Source organism: Penicillium canariense, assembly GCF_028826845.1.
Source record: "Penicillium canariense strain IBT 26290 chromosome Unknown utg000001l_segment0_segment0, whole genome shotgun sequence".
NCBI classification, from domain to species: domain Eukaryota; kingdom Fungi; phylum Ascomycota; class Eurotiomycetes; order Eurotiales; family Aspergillaceae; genus Penicillium; species Penicillium canariense.
The window spans coordinates 2,993,901-3,012,124 of NW_026622728.1; the positions used below are offsets into that span (position 1 = coordinate 2,993,901).

Here is an 18,224-nt window from a genome sequence, read left to right on the forward strand (position 1 = left end):
AACCACTCAGACAGTCCCCCCACCATTCCAAGCCATTCCAACCCTTCCAACCATCACCACCACCGTCGCTCCACCATCCAACCACCACTCCATCCACCTCAACCGCCCCCGTCCATCCCCATCCAACCGACTCGCTTCTTCCCTCCCTTCAGCTGCAGGTTCGCGCTGGCTGCGCGGGCTGGCCGCAGCCTCTTTCAATCATGTGATTACAGCGACTGTCCGTCGCCAATGGGACCCTCAAGATCGCGATGCAAAGGCCTGGCCGGGGCAGCGCCAAAGCGCGCTAAACCAGGGTCTTGATGATCATCCCGGTCGCGGTCAGGCCTTGTTAGGGCGAGGACCGTCGCCATGCGGACATGGTGAGACAAGGCCTGGGGCTGCGACGAGTCCACTCGAGCTTTTGACAGCTTGCTTTTTTTTTCCTCGCCCGGCTCTGGTCTTGTCCAGTCGGCTTTTTTTTAGATTGTGGTTTTATTTGATTTTGAATTATTTTTTTCTTCTCCACGACCGTCTTATAGCCAGCGCCATTCCCACCGGTCGTGCGCCCCCAAATACACTGTGTCATCTCTTTTTTTTTTTTCCTGACTACCGTCGCGCTGGTCTTGTAAGACCCAGCCACCAGCGAGCGCCTGTCCCCCGGCCTCTCTTTCGCATTTCCATGTTGCTGCTACTCGCCCAAGCAGCCGAGTTGTCGGCTGCCGCGCGCGCCGATCATGGCCCAGCCACGTCACCTTCTGGACCTCGCCGACGAGCTGCTGAGCGAGATTCTGTCTTTCTTGCTAGAGGAGCCCGGGCCCCGAGCCCTAAATGGTAACTCCGCCAGGAACGGGCACAATGGCCACCACGCTGGGGAATACGAAGACCATCACCCCATGGACTATGGCTATGGCGAAGCCTCCGAGCTGGATCGTTTTCGACTCGTTTGTAGACGATTCATGCGCATCGGCACGCCACGCAAATTCTCGCGCTTTATTCTGCGCTTCTCGGAGGATGGTTTCCGCCGTCTGGACGACCTGTTGAAGATGCAGCTGGCCTGCTATGTGAAAACGGTGACATATCTCGTGCGACCCTTCTATCAAGGCAGCGGTACCCGATGATCCTCACATCCGTTCATAAAATTAGAGACAAGAGCCACGGGGCAAACTGACAACCAATCTCTACAGGCTGGGCACTGGCTTTTCGAACGCTCGGCACCGAAAACCCTCTCCTCGCGCAATTGCATAGCCGCCGCCTGCGCGAGCAAACCACCCTTGTCGACAGCAATGACGACCTCACGCAGCTCCGTGCTGCAATTGCGGCCTTCTCAGCTCTGCAAGAAATAAAACTTCTCCGCCTGCAAGACGAAGCCGACGAGCGGCTCCTCGATTTCATCCGCGACCAGGCCATTGGCAATGCAGCGCCCGCGACCCGTTTCGACTGGGAGTCTGCATGCTCGCGCGCCGTCACCAACCTAGGCATCGCCCTGCTCGACTCCCAACGTACCTCAATCCGCTTCATCGGCCCACAGATCAGTCCCGAAGCAACGCTGCAGCTTCTCGAAGCACCCTCAACCACCCTCGCCGCAATGGGCGGCCGCATCACCAGCCTCGACATCAACTTCCATGCCAACACCGACATCACCGCAACCATGTCGCACCTCTCCTCCGTCTTCCACCGCTTCTTCATGGAGGCCAAAAACCTGGTAGCCATCCACATCGGCTTCCCGGCCAAAACCCCGCTCGACCTCGACCTGGAAGCCATATTCCATAACATCCGCTGGAAGACTCTGCGCACACTGAGTCTGCAGGGCTGGAGGCTCAGCGCCGACGAGCTCATTGCGCTCGTGCGCCGGCACCGCTACCAGCTCCGCGATTTCCGCCTGTTCGCAATCTACCTCCGAGCGCCAGGCCGGTGGCGCGACGTGTTATGCGTGCTCCGCGCGGAAATGGAGCGCTTGGTTCGGCTCGATATGCGCGAAATCGACTATGCGGAGAACTTTGACGCGCTCACCATCGACAGCGGCGTCGAAGTCTTTGACCCGCACCCGGCGCCAATGGCCTCATCCGTCTCCGTGGCCGCGGCCACGGGCACGTCCCCGCCGGAGTCACATATCCCTGCTGCGTTTGGAGGCAATGGGCTCCCGGCTCTGGGGCGCAGGCTGCCACTGAGACGGGGGTCGTTTGGAAAGGTGCGCGGATTGTCTGTGGATGAGTTGGGGGATAACGGATTCCGCGTGCAGCAGGATCAGGTGCATCTTTGGGAGGCGTGGGTTTTATCTGGACCGCGGCGGGACATGCTGAATAGATACTCGCACTAGCACTAGCACTAGCACTGGCACTGGCACTGGCACTGGCACTCGCATTCGCATTCGCATTTACAGGGTCTTTTGACATTGGAACTTGGACTTGGAGCACGAGAGTACAAATTCGATGGATTCAAATGAACGAAATTGGGTGGGAAAGGGGGAGGGTGAGCAGGACTATCATCCCAGGAGTTGGCGGCTGTTTGAACAGATTCACTGCGCTTGATAATTGATATTGGGTTTGATGCGTTTGCGGGTCTGCATTGAAGCCTGTTCTGCTGTGCATTTGGATTCGATCGCAGATTCATGAGCAATATGCATACATGATAGGGATCCCATGACCTAACTTTCTTCTACCCATTGATTGGCATCTGATCTAATCGGATCTAAACTAAACTAAACTCCACTCAACTAAGTATCTCCAGCGTAAGGATCTTCAAGAAGAAAGGAATATATATACCAAAGAAAAGGAAATGACATCAATGCCACGCTGGGAATTCCCCAATCCCATTGTTGCACAACAAGAAAATAAAGTACCTTCAAATCCTCCGCACGGACGGGATTGGTCACGCATTACAACTTGACCAGTCCCCACCACTCTGCGCAAAACTCAATCCCCGCACAAAATCTCCGCGGTAACACCGACCGAGCTCGTCAACCGCACAGCCATGCAGCGGGACAACGCGGTCATTGACCAGCACGCGGACCAGCGGCTCCGCCTGCCCGCCACACTGCATCATCTCAATATACGCGCGCGCACCGAATGGTACCGTCCAGGCCGCAGAGTACCCATCGGCGCGCGACGCAGCTTGAACGTGGTCGCGTGGCAGTGGGGCAGTACCGTTGTACAAGCCCAGCGCGAAGAAAATCGGGATCATGCCATTGTCGTGCGTGAAGTCCGCGTACAGAGTGCGGTTGACGGGGAAGGTACTGGCCCCCGGTGCGTCGAGGGTGTGGTTGGTCGTTGTGGCGTCGTGGACGGGGGCGTGCGTCATGCGAGCGATGAGCTCGTTGACGAAACCGACGCCCTGCGTGGGACCCAGGGCGCTGCCGGCGCCGTAGCCGTAGTATTTGCTCAGCGACTGGAGATAGTTGTACTGCGTCCACTCAGCCTCGGTGAAGAGGTCGCAGAAGGCCGACACGATGCTCCCGTCTGAGGTAGAGGAGACGGTGTCGAAGGCGCACATATCCATGAGGTAGGTGACGTCGTTGTTGGAGAGGGTTACGCCCGGCAGGCTGGACTGCAGGCGATGCACGATGGGCGGCGCAATGATGGCAGTGTAGTTAGCTGTGACCTCGTCACCTAGTTCGCTGGCCTCGAAGTCTGGACAGGTGTTGTGGTTGAGGGTGTTGTTGGAACCGCTGTCCTCGGAGATGACGACGTTAATCGTCGGGCTTATTTGGTTACGGTCTGCGGCGCGGTCCTGCGTCTTAGTCTGCTGGAAGCCCTGGATGAAGTTCTGGCCAGACGCGACGACACGGGAGGAGCCCGAAGAGCGGATGAAGGGGACGTGGTCCCGAGTTAGGGCTTCGTAGCGTTCATAGAACTTGATGCCGGAGCTGATCATCTGGCGCTCGCCAAATGGGGTCAGGTCATCGCTGCCCAGTGTGTAGTTGTAGGAGTGCAGGAAGGCAGTTTTCCCGCGGAACGCGGTGGCATTGGCCTGGATGGTCTCGACCAGCGCCTTATACTGCTTGCTCTTCGATGCAGTCGGGTACCGTGCGCCATGCCGGTGCAGGACCTGAACGAAGATCAGGTCACACTTTTCCGGGACCGCGTCCGAAATGCTAGCATCTGCGAGGGAGAAATAGGGGGAGTACTGGCCCCAGCGGTGCGAGATATCTGCGAAGCATTGGTACCCACCGTTGATGCTATTGCACGCGTGCGGACCACGTGCATCTTTTTTTCTGGTCTAGACGTTGCACTCGCCACCAGCCGGTCAGGACGTGTTCTGTCAAGCACAGCCACCTCATACAAGGGTTCATACCCAGTTACCAAGTACACCGTTATCCAGATGACGGCACCTAGGAGAACGGTGATGCTCACTAGAGTCCACCGGTACGAGCTTATGGTCTTGGACTTGGGGGAGCTTTGGCCATCGACATGATCGCCCAGGAGACCCTCCTCTTCACCATCATTGCGGAGTCGGTTCCTGTACCCCGCCATTTCGGAGCTCTTTCGGCAGAGCCTCAGCTGTTGATTGGCCTCCGCGAGTTCGGAAGGCGTTCCACAAGGCCAGGGGAGGTCATGGCAGAGAGAGAGAAAAAGAGAACAGCGTACGAGATGCAGGACGAGAGGACCACGACATCTGCCGTGCCGCGTCGTCCCTTTCCCTTAGCCTGAAGTCGGCCTGAGGTCGGCCTGAGGCTGGCCGGCAGCGCATTCCAGCGCCCGTGAGCGTGCGCGCGTTGCTGATTGGTGGATGCTCTGCTTCAACAGCACGGATTCGTGGTACTTGCAACGTACTTCTCTGAGAACACCATTTTATCTGATCGACAAAGTACTCTCCCGGTACCTGTTGGTATCCCATGCCTCCTTTCCACGCCTGACGGCGGCGGTCTGCACTGTTTGTTCTCTCACACGTCGTCGTCGCTCTTGTAGCTGCCCTCTGCACCACATCCACCCGTTAGTCTCATTAACTTGTCATTCAACACTCGCTTGATACAAGATCGCGCGCTAAGTCCGGAGTCCTCCTCCATCTCCCCGAACACCCTCGATCGCCGGGGAAGCACAATGCATGACACGATATCAACTCCATGGAACTAGTCTCCCATCCGGATCCGACTAGCCTCCTCGATTATCTCAACGGCCCGCCACCTATTGGCATAATATGCAGGCTGCAGATAGGACTCTGTCTCCATCCAAAGACAGATGACCCACGCGAGCGGTTCAATGTGTCAAATACGGGCGATCAACAATCCACGCCGTCCGCCACGCAAGGGGCATCGTATTGGTATCCGGCTCCCCACTCCACAAGAGTAGAACAGCAGTCCGTAGTTCGTAGCCCGAGTGCGGTGTCAAGGTACCTACTATATCCACGACAGCAACCCCCCCCCAGGCAACAGAGATACCGCACGGCAGAGACCTGCCGAAGATCGAAGCAAGCTACTGCAGGCCTCGTGCAGGTACGCTGCGATTGGAGAATGGACCATTCTCACTGTATTATATACTGACGCGCCAACTCGATGGATCCAGTGTTACCTGTCAACGGTCTCTTGCCACGGAATTAGAATTTGCACATACAGGAGTTCGTACATGCTGACTGCCAAGTAGCTATATTGGGAGTGTTTGGAGCGTCACCTGCATGCATCCTCGGTCTATGGAATGGATATTTGATGGGGTGGTTTCCTGGGCAATACCCAGACGGCGTAGGCCGTGCCAATCAATGCGCTGAGAGGGACGATGATATTGGTGGTTGTAATGTGGGATCAGCTCTACACTCCACGTCTGATTATGGGGAACCAAGCCAAAAAGGGTACCAGCAGAAAACAAGGACAAGACCAAGGACGAGATTCGGGAAACAGGGAACATAGAACAGAGAAAAGAGAAAATTTTCAACTCAAGATTCGCCAATGGAGGTATCACCGCTGTAGAAATCAGACACCAAGAATGGCAAACGGGATAAGCAGGGGTGGTCAGGTAGCCGGGGTGATGGGAAGAAGAGGATGTGGAGAACAACTTTTGGGCCGATACAAAAGTGAAAGAGACTCCGTAAATAGATCAGGGCTATGAGAACAGACACACGTAAGAACCAAGATATACTAATACACCCGTGCCAGAAGGTCAAGGCGCGTGGGTGAGGGAAGGGAAGGGAATGGACATCGCTAATTTTGAGGCACTCAGGCAACAGTCATGCCAGCGACTGCTTGCTCATGACCGGGAGGATTGGGATTAATAGAAATAGAGGACATAAAGAAATGAACAAGAATAATCGCAAATGAGAAAGAAAAAGGGGGGGCGAGGATTCATCTGCCCCCGCTCTTCCCGTTCATACTCATGTTCGGGACCATGACCCTTGGAATGGCGGCAGAGATACTCCAGATACTGGCGGTGGCCCACTCCGTCCTATCGAAATTTCAGGCGAGTAGGCGGCCGGGCTACCAGGCCAGCTTGCCTGCGGTCTCGCTGAGTCCAGCAACCGGGTCGTAACAGCCTGGCTGGAACCCGCCGCAGGCGTCTGAGACTGTCCAGTCCCCGAAGCCGACCGCCCCTCCACGCCGGACCATGCCGGCGCCGCAGCGGGCGTGTCCATCACTGGTACCAGGGAGGGCTGGGTGAGGCGCGGCGAAGGCGGTCTCGGCGAGGTATAGATCGCAGAACCGGAGCGGTCGAGGGCATCGCGGAAGAAGTCTCGCTCGGAGCGGTAATGGTCCCGCTGCAGAAGGAGCGAGCGGATCTCCTCGCTCTGACGGCGGACCGTCTCGGCGTGGCGCTGGATCTCGTCCTGCTGCGCGGTGAGCCGCTGCTCGAGCTGCATCTCGTTGCGTTTGCGGTTGCGGAAGCGCCGCGATGCGTCACTGTTGGCCTTGCGCTTCTCAGCTTGGCTGGTGGATCCAGACTTCAGGTCCAGCAGACACGGGATCATCCCCGGCGTCCCGGCTGTGTCTTCGGTTACGCTGCTCCGAGGGCCGGCCGTGGCGAGGGTCCCCCGGCTCAGCGATTCCATCGTGATATAGGGCGTTGGTACCGCATATGCTGCGGCACTGGGGGCCAGGGTCACATTGGTGACGGCTGGCGAAGCGCGGCCAAAGTGGCTGAAGGTTGAATGCGGCGTGGACGGGCTCGTTTCCTGCGAGTTCGGGTTCGTCAGTGGCCCTGGCCCGGCACTGGTTCGGCGCGAGTGGATGCTCGGTGTCGAGTGAAGCGAAACAGATGCTAGAGGCTGCGCGGCCGATTGTGATGCAATGGGCCGGAGCGTCGCGTCCAGAGGAAGAGGTGAGCTGACGGGGGGTGGTTGCCGCGAGCCTACAGTAGGTTCCTGGGGAACCAATGGTGACTGAGCCACGCTGGACTGGCCTGATGTCCGGCCGCTGGTGCCAACAAACCGCGCCGAGGGTGAACCCGGATTGATCAGACTCCGTGGATGGGATTTCGGGGACAAGGGATGCTGTACAAGTGGATACACCGAGCGCAGCGCGGGCGAAGAGCCTTGCCGAGGTCTAGGTGAAGACGGCGGCCCTGGTCGGCTCAGCTGCTCACGGACGCTAGCGCGCCGGACCGGATCAGTCGCGCCTTGTGCTGGGGGATTGAGAATGGCATGGACCCCGATGGGCCGTGAAGACGAGACTTCCAGCGGGGGTTCCACCGGCCCATATGGATGCCATGACTGTGGACGCGCGCGCAGCGGCGGCCGACGAGCGGGCTGGCGGTTGCCGGGCCCCAGGTCGCTATCGATCACGCTGCGGTCGTCCGAGGATGAATGAGTTGCATCGTCGGACAATGGGCCAGCGCGCAGAGGCTCCTGCGACATGGGCGGAAGTGTGTGGGCGGGCCGGGGATTAGGGCATGACCGATTCCCCCTCTCTCTGTGTCACCAGGGGTCTCACGGAGGGTGTGAGAGAGGGAGGATGCCGGATAGCGAGGGTTCACTGGATAATGCGACAGCTTTGGCGAATGCAGCGGCCTCGCGTAAGGCGCAGTCAACACGCTGAAGCCTAAGGTCGCCACGGTGAAAGTAAGATAATCGGACGAAGAAAGAGATCGGACCGTGAGAACGCAGAATCCCCAAAGTGTTTGGGACCTTTTTCCCTGGTCTTTCTCTTCTCTCTCTTTCTTTCTTTCTTTCTTCCTGTTTGCGTTGAGTCCTTTCTGCTAGGATCAGAAGGGGTGAGAAGAGTGTAGTATGCCGGACTGGATCCCAATTGCCCGTAATGACCACGGCGTAGGGTTGAGGTATAGAGACGAATAAAGACGAAGCTTCGCGAGACGGACCGCAGAATCTCCAGCTTAACACCGCACTTCTAGCCCAAAACGGACAGGGTCTAAAAGAGCCAATTCGGGTGCGATCAGATCAACCCATGTGCATGCAAGACGGAAGCGATCCGAGGCCCCATCAAGGCGAGGGGGTTCCAGGCCAAAGGAGGTGTATGGCAAGAGTAAAAATGGATGAATAATTAGGGCCTGAATTTCGAAGTACCGGAGTACCAGGTACAAGGGAGAGAGGAGGAAGGAGGGAGAGGTGGATGAATCATGCGAAGAATAAGAATTTAATATTAATAATTGGCGGCCGTTGAGCAGCGGTGAGAGAACGAAAGGAGTGGAAGTGGGGGATCCATGATCCATCACCTTTTTTTTTCGTCGTCGTCTCGGGGGGAGGATGCTAGTTACTGCTGGGCTCGAGTCAGTGCCTCTGTCCGACCCAGACTGTCGGATAGTTGGGCAGGGACAGGCCTCACCTCTTTTCCTGGCCCATGTTTAGTGACGGAGCTGGTTACCTGGTCCATACTGTATACTTCATACTCCTCCGTAACTACAGTACTACAGTACTACAGTACTGTCCTGGCGCCTTCGCTTGTCATCTGGAGACCAGTTTCCCTCCGGATTGCCTATAGCAGACCCCAATCCTCTATACAACGGTGGCGTTGCCTATTCTCTCCATCTTGGGATTGGCGCCCTGCCCACCCTCAGCCTCGAGGGGGCGAAGGAACGACGAGCACTCCAATCCAATGCCCAAGCTCGTGGAACTGCCAAAAGACTAACCCAGGTGGGAACCAACACTGGGAGACTGGAACTGGGGGAGAATTGGCGGTCTCAAGTTGTGTGATGGGCAGATGGTGGATCCTCCACCCTAATACCCACTCCGCCTCTCTCTTTCCACCCTGTCCTCATTATTAACTGCCTGGGGAGCCAACCAGCGATCGTCGGCATGCACAGAGCGAATCACCGGCGATTTCTGGATGGGGCAACTGCAAGTGTGCGGGCGCCGTCACCATGGACATGGACAAGGGACGGGTGGAGTCCCCTGAGCTGTCGGGCTGTCGGGCTGTCTGAGCTCTCTGCTGTCTCTGTCCAGCTGTCTGGTCCTTTCCTGATGGCTCCCGATTCGTTTTCGCTTCTCCCCTGCCTCATACATGGCTGCCTAGGTCCGGAGCGCATAGTCCCAGTCCCAGTCCCAGTCCCGGTCTTAGTTCATAGTCCTAGTTTATAGCCATGGCCTGTGAGCTCCCCTTCGATCCTTTGCGATGACGACAGATGGTGGCGACGGTCGCCTAACAGGAAAAGGGGAGCATATTCGCGGTTGCCCGTCGTGATTTCCCGTTCTTTTCTTTTTCTTTGTATTTCGCCACTTTTCGACTATAATTTCTCGTCCGTCTGAGGGGCGGTTTCGGCGGAAAGAGCAAAAACAATCGGAAGAAAAAATAAACATAAGTCTAATAGCACCGTCAAGGAAAGCCTAGGACTTTCTAGGCCCCCTAAGGTGTCTACGGTATAGCGTCTAGTCGATTTGAGGGGGTCAGGTGGGCCATTCCATGACGCAGAGAACCGATGACGATATCTACAGTATACTGCAGCGGTTTCAGTTGGAAGTGGGCATCTCCCCTAAGCCGATAATTCCCTTCGCCCAGCTGGTCCTAGTCCTGGTCCTACTATGTTCCGAGTTCGGCGCTCGGGAGACAAGTGAGTGTTGAAAGGGGAGAGGGGAATTAATTGAGACACAAAAAAAAAAAAAAAAAAAAAAAAAAGGAAAGAAAAGAAAAGAAAAATGAAAATGAAAATGAAAAAGGAACCATCCAAATCCGATAGATTCATAGTGGATCCACATGGCCCTGGGGGAGCCGCCGAAAAAGAGGGCAGTTGACACGTTCGTTGTTTAGAAGAGCACAAAAATGGGCTATTGTCTCGACCGACCATCAAAGGGAGGACATAGGTACCATCCCGAGAAAAGGAGAAGAAAAAGAAAGGGGACAGGGGAAACCCGAAAGAGGCAAAGGAAGGCCGAATGTGCACAAGCACGGCGATGCACTCCGGCACAACTATTGCAAACCTTAACCGCTCCGAGGTTAGGTTTGAATGTTGTGCATGCATCACCAGCGTTCCCCGTGTCAGTCCCGGCAAAGAGGGACCGCTGCCGTTGGTGACCGTTAGGGGGATGATCAACTGATGAACGGTAACTCGGTGGGTAGAGACTATTGGGAGCCCCTCCCCTTCACCGGTCCTTGGGTTCCCTCTGATCTGAGCGGTCGAGGGAAAAAAGGGTGAGAAGCCGAACCTAACCTAAACTGACACTAGACCCCCACCCCAAGTCAAATCAGTCTGGTGGAGACCTAATCTGCGATGACCGAGCACGGGGCCGGCTGCCTTTTTTTTACCATCTATATTTCTGTCCTTTTTTTTTTTTTTCCTGTTTTCTTAGTCGATGCTGAAATTCATCATCGCAACCGAGTTGGGACCCGTTAGGCCGAAGGAATCCTCCGGCCTATTAGCGGCTTGATATAGTCTGCGATAGTTCGGGGGTCCACTGGGCCCTCGCGGTGATTCCTCCGCCCTACGTCACCAGCAGTCCCCAGGGTAACATAGACCATCGTCGGGATCAGAAAGAATGGCCATTGACACTTGACCCGTGACCTGGAACTGCTCGTGTCACGGGGATCTACAAAGCAGTGACGGGTCCGCCAAAGCTCAAAAAGTACCGAGCCTGCAGCAATGGGCAAATCGGAAACAGCAGATAGCAAATAGCTTCGACTCAAATCCAGGACACGACAAGCATGATGGCTGCAAATTACAAGGATGCTCGGCCTGGCAACGGGGAAGCTAGCAGCTTCCTAAGCTCGACGATCTATCAACCCCGTTTCGCCCATTCTACGGCCGAAACGAATCCGGCCAAGAGCTCCCGTGACGCCTCACAATGCGCGCAGGGCGCATGAACGAGCAGGAGATTCCAAGTGGGTAGCTCACACCGTCTATCACCACAGGAGCTCTCCACTTTCAACAATGTCATCACCGCAAGCCATCCCGCCTGGATCATCCCAAGACCCCGTGTGCGCAGGAGATAGTTTCCGCACGGCAAGGTCGAATGATGACGATCCATACTAGCGCGACGGCGGCTGCAGTGAAAAGTGGATGCCAGAATCCTTCGAGAGCGCAGCACAGCACACCAACAATGAAATGGAGAACCTGGCGAATCTCCCCACTGTGGAGCCGGGTTCAGCTGAGCCAAAAGAACCCGATGCAGTTTGTGCTGAAGCTTCTGCTCTACTCTGACTTGCAGGACTAGTTTCGTGGTTTCGCCAGAATCGGGGCTGAGTCGCGATCCACCCCGATCGAGTCACCATCGGGGATCAACGAACACCGGCTCAACAGCTTTGCCGACAAGAACGCCGTAGTGTTCTACTGTACCACTACGGGGGGAAAGGGTTACCGCTAAGACAAAGACAAAAAACAGAAAAACAAAACACAAAACAAAACAAAACAAAACAAAACAAAATAAAACAAAGAGATAGATCGTTGATGAGCCACGCAGACGATTCTCCGCTGGTTCGTGGTTGGCCTCCAGAGGTGACGGTTACTGCGTTTGTTTTGTTTTCGTGAGAGCTAGCTCCTTAAGGCTTAGGCGTCTTCGTAGTCACCTTTGAGTCACCTTCTCGCTGTAACTAATTATGTAGCTGTCAGGGAGGCTTCGTCTGCGTTTAAGTTTAGGGAGGGCCCTTCGACACTAGCAACCCGAGCAATCGCTAGCCGCCATTCTGGCAGTGCGACGAATCACCGCGCGCCTCGGGGCGACATTTGCGGTCTGATAGAACCAGGCGCTCTGACTGGTCCGCGGAGGCTCGGCTTTTCTCCAGTCTGGGGTGCGAGACATGCAGCCAGGCGACTTGCAGCGCCCCCAATTAGTTTGGTGGAAGTGTCATCATCGTCAACTGCCCTTTTCGTCATGGTTGTCCGAATGGGGAGATTCCATGCCTCGAACGGGGGGCCGCGCTCCTATCTCTGGCCGCACTGGTGGCTTGCAATCTCAAACCACCGTTCCCAGCGTCTCGGGTCGAGAGCCACCACGCAAGTCTCGCCTACGTACTCCATCGTAATTGAATCTCCGGAACTCCGGTTCCAGCCATGTGCCATCGCCATAGCTCCTCCGCCTTCTTTGCCCGTTGCCTGCTGATGATGCGTAGGTGCATGGGGGCCGAGACTCGAGGGGCTGGGGCTGGGGGAATGGTCCCAGGTATCTGGTACCTGGGTGTTGCGTACCACGGTTGAGCATGGATAGGTACCAGCGACAGGCAAATGCCTAAACAGCTCCGTCCCCACAAGATTCTTATTTGCCGCACATACTGTCCTGACCGACCAATGGAGGAGACAACTACCGACCGGACCATCAGTCATAGGACAGGCATCAATAGTGTCGGTCACCGGAGAGAATACGATGCATCTACTCCTCCATCAGGGGAATATTCATTTTCTGACACCTTTTGTTTCGTCCGTGATTTCGTGGTGGACCCTCCGTCCGGATTGCAATATATTTTGCTTTCCCCCCTTCTGGAAACCTGCGCCTAGTCCCCTCAGGGCACACCCCTTACCCCCTTCTCTCAGCGATCTACGAACTTGGGGGCTGTCCACTTGCGCTGCATAAGATCATCGCATTACCTCGTGTCCGCTGCAACCGCCACCGGCCAACAAAAGAAAAGAAAGTCAAGATGCAAAAACAGAGCGTAGTCCACCGATCTCGGCCTAGACCGCGCAATGCTTCTCCGTCACCATGATCGTGGTTCTGCGAGTCATGACCGGCAGCAGCAGAGACATACAGCAGTTCCATTTGGAACTCCAGATCGCTACAGACCGATCCTGCATACCACACAGGTCACGTCTCTTCGTACATCCCGGCCGGCCTTCTTCACCGAATTGTGCCCGAGGGCTCTGGACAAGCTCGAGCCTTGGCCCTGGTCCTGGCCCCCGGCGCGCTGCACACGCAGACATGTCCTCCGTATTGGCTGGGCACTGGCACTCGGAACACCCGCAACACACTCTCAGCACCTCCCGTGCCTGCATTTCGCCCTGCAGGGCGGACCCGCCCAAGGGCAGTGCTGGTGCCCACGCGTTGCTGAGGCCCAACATGCAAGAGGGCGATCGGTCTACCTTGGCTGACGCTACAGCACATCCAGCATCCAGCATCCAGCATCCAGCATCCAGCACATACTGGCAACTACTCCCATGACTCTGCTAGGCAAGGTACCTGTTGTGATTTTTTTTCTATAAATATCAGATCAGCAGGATGACGGCAGCGGCACGTAGTGCTGGACGTGTCGTAATCTAGTCCGGCTCGGGATGCGCAAAGCCCTCGTCACCACGGAGGACTGTAACTTGTAACCCAGCCCCTTGCGGCCTGCAGAGTTGGGAACCTGAACTTAAGCCACGGACGGCGGGTTGACAGCGAGCCGTTCCGTCATCTTTCAACCACCCCGTTTCGATGATCGACGACCCCACTCCACAGACAGGAGACCTGCTCCGGATCTATGATCTATCGACTTCCGGCTGCGATGTGTCAGGAATGCACCTACAGCACTGACCGTCCCCCTCTTCCGATCTCCAATGCGTCTGGGAGGGTTCCCCCGGCAAACAAGCCTCAATTGTCGCATCGTCGATATATATGTACAGAGACGGAGTACGCTCCACCAACTACTGTGTGGCTACGGGAGAGGCACAATAGATCGTCTGGAGTACAGGTGACGGTGCGATCTATGTAAGGATGTACTGTAGTCTGTAAAGGTGAATCTACCACCCAAAAGGCTCTGTACACAAGACACCGCTCTGTTCCAGCCGTGGAATCGTCCACGGCTCGTTCCTCGTCTCTACGGCCCCCAACCTCTGGAACATCAGAACACCAGAACACCAGAGCCCCGCTAGCCCTTCGCTGCTTGGATCCGGAACTCGTTCTTCGGCTGTCCGCGCACACCGACATCAACTCGAAACAAGCGGCCCCCATACCGCACCGACTGCGGGAACTGCGCATCATCCCGATCATCCTTCGCCGAGGTAATGAACAGCTCGGTGCCCACGAACGCCGGACACGTTGGGTTGCGCGTAGGCAGGTCAATCTGGCCAATGACCCGGCCGTCCGGCGCGATACGCAGCACCTTCCCGCCGCCATAGATCGCGCTCCAGAGGCACCCCTCCACATCGATCGCGAAGCCGTCCGGCTCCAGCGGCTCGCTGAGATCAAAGTGCACGCGGCGGTTGCTGATGGCGCCGGTGGCCGCGTCGAAGTCAAAGGCGAAGATCTTGCCGGTCGGCGAGTCGGTCCAGTACATCGTGTCGTCGGCCGCATTCCAGCCAATCCCGTTCGGGATGGTGACCGGCGCCAGCATCTGGTGCAGACGGAGGTCCGGATCGAGTCTGAACAGCACGCCCTCGGCGCGGGGGGATTGGACTTTGGGGTCGTTCATGGCGCCGGCCCAGAAGCGGCCGTGGCTGTCGACGGCGCCGTCGTTGAAGCGCATTCTATCACGAGCAGGCTGTGAGTCGGTGAAACGGACACGCACTACGGGATGGGTCTATCTAGTCTGGGGGCTGGTCGTGGGTGCGCATCGCCGCCACCCGTGTCTCGACCGCGCAAACCTCCCAAGAAAAAGAGATGGACACTTACAACTCCTGCTTCGGGCCATCCTGCTCCCAGGGTTGGGCGATGTACGAGAGCTTCCCAGTAGTTCGGTTCAGCCGGGCGAATCCATGCTTGGCGCCGACAATCAGCTGGTTCTGCTCGGCCTCACCCGCGATGTTGGCGGTGACGCTAAAGTGCCCACCAGGGACCGGCTGTCAGCGGATGCGGACACGAAGGTGAAGCTGCTAGTGCTGCCGGGGACGCAAAGAGACCAAAGTATGTGAAGATGGTCTGCGACCAGCCACGACACTCACTTTTCCCGCCCCCAAAAGGCAAAACGGGAGGCGTCTGGGCGTCAAGCCCCATGGAACCAAACACAAAAAAAACTCCAGTCGCAGAAAACCTACCCGATTGCCGCGTCGGTATGGATTGTCTTCAGGGAGTCCGGGCCCTGGGCCAGATTGAGGCGATAAAGTTTGTGCTCCCAGATGTCGACGAAGCGGAGCTCGTTGAGGGCGGCATCGTGGAAGGGGCCCTCGAGTAGGGTGCCCGGTATGTCGAGATAGGGCTAATGAGGGCGGTGGTTAGCATACTCTGTCCGCATATCCGTACTCCGTCCTGTTGTTGGCATGGCCGCGACAAATGGTTTTTCTTTTGCGGCTTAGCAATTCTGTGATTGGACAATCACTGGTTTTTTTTTTTTTTTTTTTTTTTCTTGTTTTTTTTCTTTTTGATTCGGTATGAAAGTTTGGGGGCTGGCCATTAAAAATTGCCTGCTTGACCGACACATCAAATCGAAAAGAAAAGAAAAAAACAATCAACAGTAAAGCTCTAGCCAATGAAAAAAAACAGTGAATAACCTGGGACGGTGTACGGAGTCGGCAAATACGAAAATCATGTTCTGACCTCATCAACCGTCCATCTTTGAATTTCAGACATGTCGATCACGTTGCTACTCCACCGGACAGAATGGAGCAAAAAAAGCGACGTGCTAATGTGCCAGGGGAGGGGGTGCGAGATGGGAAGGGAAGGGGCAGCAAGTGATGGACACCGCTATTTGCCTGTCTTTCGGGAGATGGAGGAGCAACTCCGGGGAACGGGGAACTAGGCGGACTTGGTGGACAATGTTGGGACTATGTCACACACGGTTAGCGGATCACCGTCAGACGTCGGCGCAGGGGCTATAGCGAGGGCAGAGGTGAATCACAACAGATCCTTGGGTGGAGAGACCACGAACCTCAGACTCAAAAGTCAAGTGCTGGCAGCGCCGATCGCGGGAATGGACCGCGAATGTTCCGGGGGAGATCTTCCGAGCTTGGAGAGAAGGATGTACGGAGTACAGCAGGAGCGGAAGGAATGTTATGGCGGTAAAGGCGAACGACTGCCAAGACCCCGCCCCCACACTCCCAATGGGCGGAGTACTCGGACTACTATCCTCCTCCGGTACTTGTCAGGACGGTAGAATGGACAGGAAACCCCCTCTCGGACCTGCCTGGCTGTTCCTGATACTCCGTGCTGTCCATGTGCTGCGGGCCCAGCCGTGGATACACTAACTCGCCGGCATCGCCACTACCAGGTTGGGCACAGGGAGTCGAGCTCATCACAATCCCGGTCCCCTCAGCCTGCCCGCTGAACTGCAGGTGCCAGGTACCTACTCATCCCTGATCCCATCCTCGATTCGCGGGATACTCCCTCACTCCACCCCCGTCCCCTCTCGATTGGTAACCTGGTCACTGGTATGCTCGTCAAAAACCGCGCCATCCACTCAAACCCAGAGCACTGTACTCCGCACCCCTCTCCTTCCCAAATCGCCCAAGCGCCCACATGACCGCTTCTGCATGCAATCTGCAAGAGATTCATGTACGTGTGTGCTGGTGCTGGGCCGGGCGCTAAGCCATGACGCCCGCTCCCCCCCCACCCCATTCCCGAATTTCATGCCTAACCCATGCCCGCCAAAGAACAGGATTGGGCATAAAAGAAGCGTCGGGGTCCAATCAGCGGCACCTTTGGTGAAATTCATGAGACACCGAGCAGGAAAAGAAAAAGGAGACGTCCTAACTGGGTTGGTGGATAGGTACATGGGCCATGTCGGTCCGGCAGGGAATGTACCCGTCCCGAGGACCGAAAGACCTAACCTAGGCGACGCATTCGACAGGGTTGTTGGATCATCCAAGACATCCTCGACCGACGGTGTCCTAAGAGATCTAACTACCTAGGTCCAGCGCTACTGTCTCCAACCTGGCCAACACCCACGGTGATTCCGCCCTGCAGGTGTCTCACATTGACAGCCGTCCGACAGGGCCATCACAAGGGACGCGGTACGGAGGATTGGCTATGAGAGCTTCTACTTTGCTCCGGCCAGGATGAGTTGGTCCATTACGCCCGGAAACTCGAGAAACGGCCCAGGCCAGCAACTACGGTAAGTAAGCGCCCCCACCAGCCCCCATAGGCAAGCCTGACACCAACAGTAAGGATGCATGCCCGGACCGCAGAGAACCAAGCCCCCATTTACCACTTAACAACGCACCACACATGCAGCCCCGAGGGGCTTCATCTTGGTCGCCGATGGGGCTGCAGGCCCAATCACGCGGAAGATGCACCCTGGCCGCGAGACAAATCGCACTCAATGCAGCTCATGGTCCGTTGATTCTCGGAGCGTCGGGAGGGTAAGGCTTGCTTGCATGCAGGGAAGCATGTAACGACTTGTTGCCCTGCCCTGTGTTGTCCTGCAGGTCGTTTTTGGATCTGGATCGGGATCTGGATCTAGATTGGCATCTGGATTTGGGTTTGGGTTTGGTTTTTGCATTCACATTCGTGAAGGGGACGGGGATTTGAGATTCGAGCGTGAGACGGGGTTTATTCGATGCTGTGCGTGCATACATGCGCTGACGTAGAACATGCCAGCCACAACCCAGCACCGCGTCTGTACAGTACATCCACAGTACCGACCTGGACATGTAGGGCGTACGGAGCAGTGAGCTACTCTGAGAGTTCATGCGTAGATCCATGTGGAGAATTGGGCATCAATCACGGTTGATCGGTTTTTCCCAAGACCCCTAGTGGGTTGGCTTTGCCGGATGGGGCACAAGACGACTAGGGCTAATGGTCATCAGGAATCACGATCGGCTGTCTGCGACTTGCTTGTCTGGGGATCGTGTACTCCGTACAGAAACGGTAGTGTCCACAGGACTGGCCTGATGAGGGCCGGATCAGCTTCCACGGAAAGTTCCGCTAGGCAGGCGTATCTTGTGCAATTGGGCGTGTGTACCGGGGGGGGGGGGGGGGAGAGAGGGAGAGAGAATCCACTTGTGAGATGAGGTGCTCTTGGGGGATAGTGAGTGGATCCGGAGGAGGTGGTAGGAAGGGGAGGGAGTCGTTGAGAACGTGCTGTGAGGTGCAGTATCACAGAT

At 56.4% G+C, this 18,224-nt stretch overlaps 5 protein-coding genes across 5 annotated transcripts; 2 read left to right on the plus strand and 3 right to left on the minus strand.

The window, feature by feature from the left end:
* Nucleotides 1-713: 713 nt before the first annotated feature.
* N7482_001047 (F-box domain protein) lies at nt 714-2,296 on the plus strand (the record flags this gene model as incomplete). The annotated part of the gene is made up of 2 exons (XM_056683172.1): nt 714-1,086; nt 1,164-2,296. The coding sequence occupies 2 exons, from the start codon at nt 714-716 to the stop codon at nt 2,294-2,296; spliced, it is 1,506 nt and encodes a 501-aa protein (XP_056546778.1).
* Nucleotides 2,297-2,847: 551 nt separating this feature from the next.
* Nucleotides 2,848-4,448, minus strand: N7482_001048 (histidine phosphatase family protein; the record flags this gene model as incomplete). The annotated part of the gene is made up of 2 exons (XM_056683173.1): nt 2,848-4,153; nt 4,270-4,448. 2 exons carry the CDS (start codon nt 4,446-4,448, stop codon nt 2,848-2,850), a joined length of 1,485 nt encoding a protein of 494 aa, XP_056546779.1.
* A 1,828-nt stretch (nt 4,449-6,276) lies between these two features.
* Nucleotides 6,277-7,752, minus strand: N7482_001049 (uncharacterized protein; the record flags this gene model as incomplete). Its single annotated transcript, XM_056683174.1, has 1 exon — nt 6,277-7,752. One exon carries the CDS (start codon nt 7,750-7,752, stop codon nt 6,277-6,279), a length of 1,476 nt encoding a protein of 491 aa, XP_056546780.1.
* A 3,461-nt stretch (nt 7,753-11,213) lies between these two features.
* N7482_001050 (uncharacterized protein) lies at nt 11,214-11,646 on the plus strand (the record flags this gene model as incomplete). The annotated part of the gene is made up of 3 exons (XM_056683175.1): nt 11,214-11,258; nt 11,316-11,453; nt 11,497-11,646. 3 exons carry the CDS (start codon nt 11,214-11,216, stop codon nt 11,644-11,646), a joined length of 333 nt encoding a protein of 110 aa, XP_056546781.1.
* Nucleotides 11,647-14,116: 2,470 nt separating this feature from the next.
* On the minus strand, nt 14,117-15,753 carry N7482_001051 (SMP-30/gluconolactonase/LRE family protein; the record flags this gene model as incomplete). The annotated part of the gene is made up of 4 exons (XM_056683176.1): nt 14,117-14,714; nt 14,860-15,003; nt 15,222-15,382; nt 15,721-15,753. 4 exons carry the CDS (start codon nt 15,751-15,753, stop codon nt 14,117-14,119), a joined length of 936 nt encoding a protein of 311 aa, XP_056546782.1.
* Between the last annotated feature and the right edge of the window lie 2,471 nt (nt 15,754-18,224).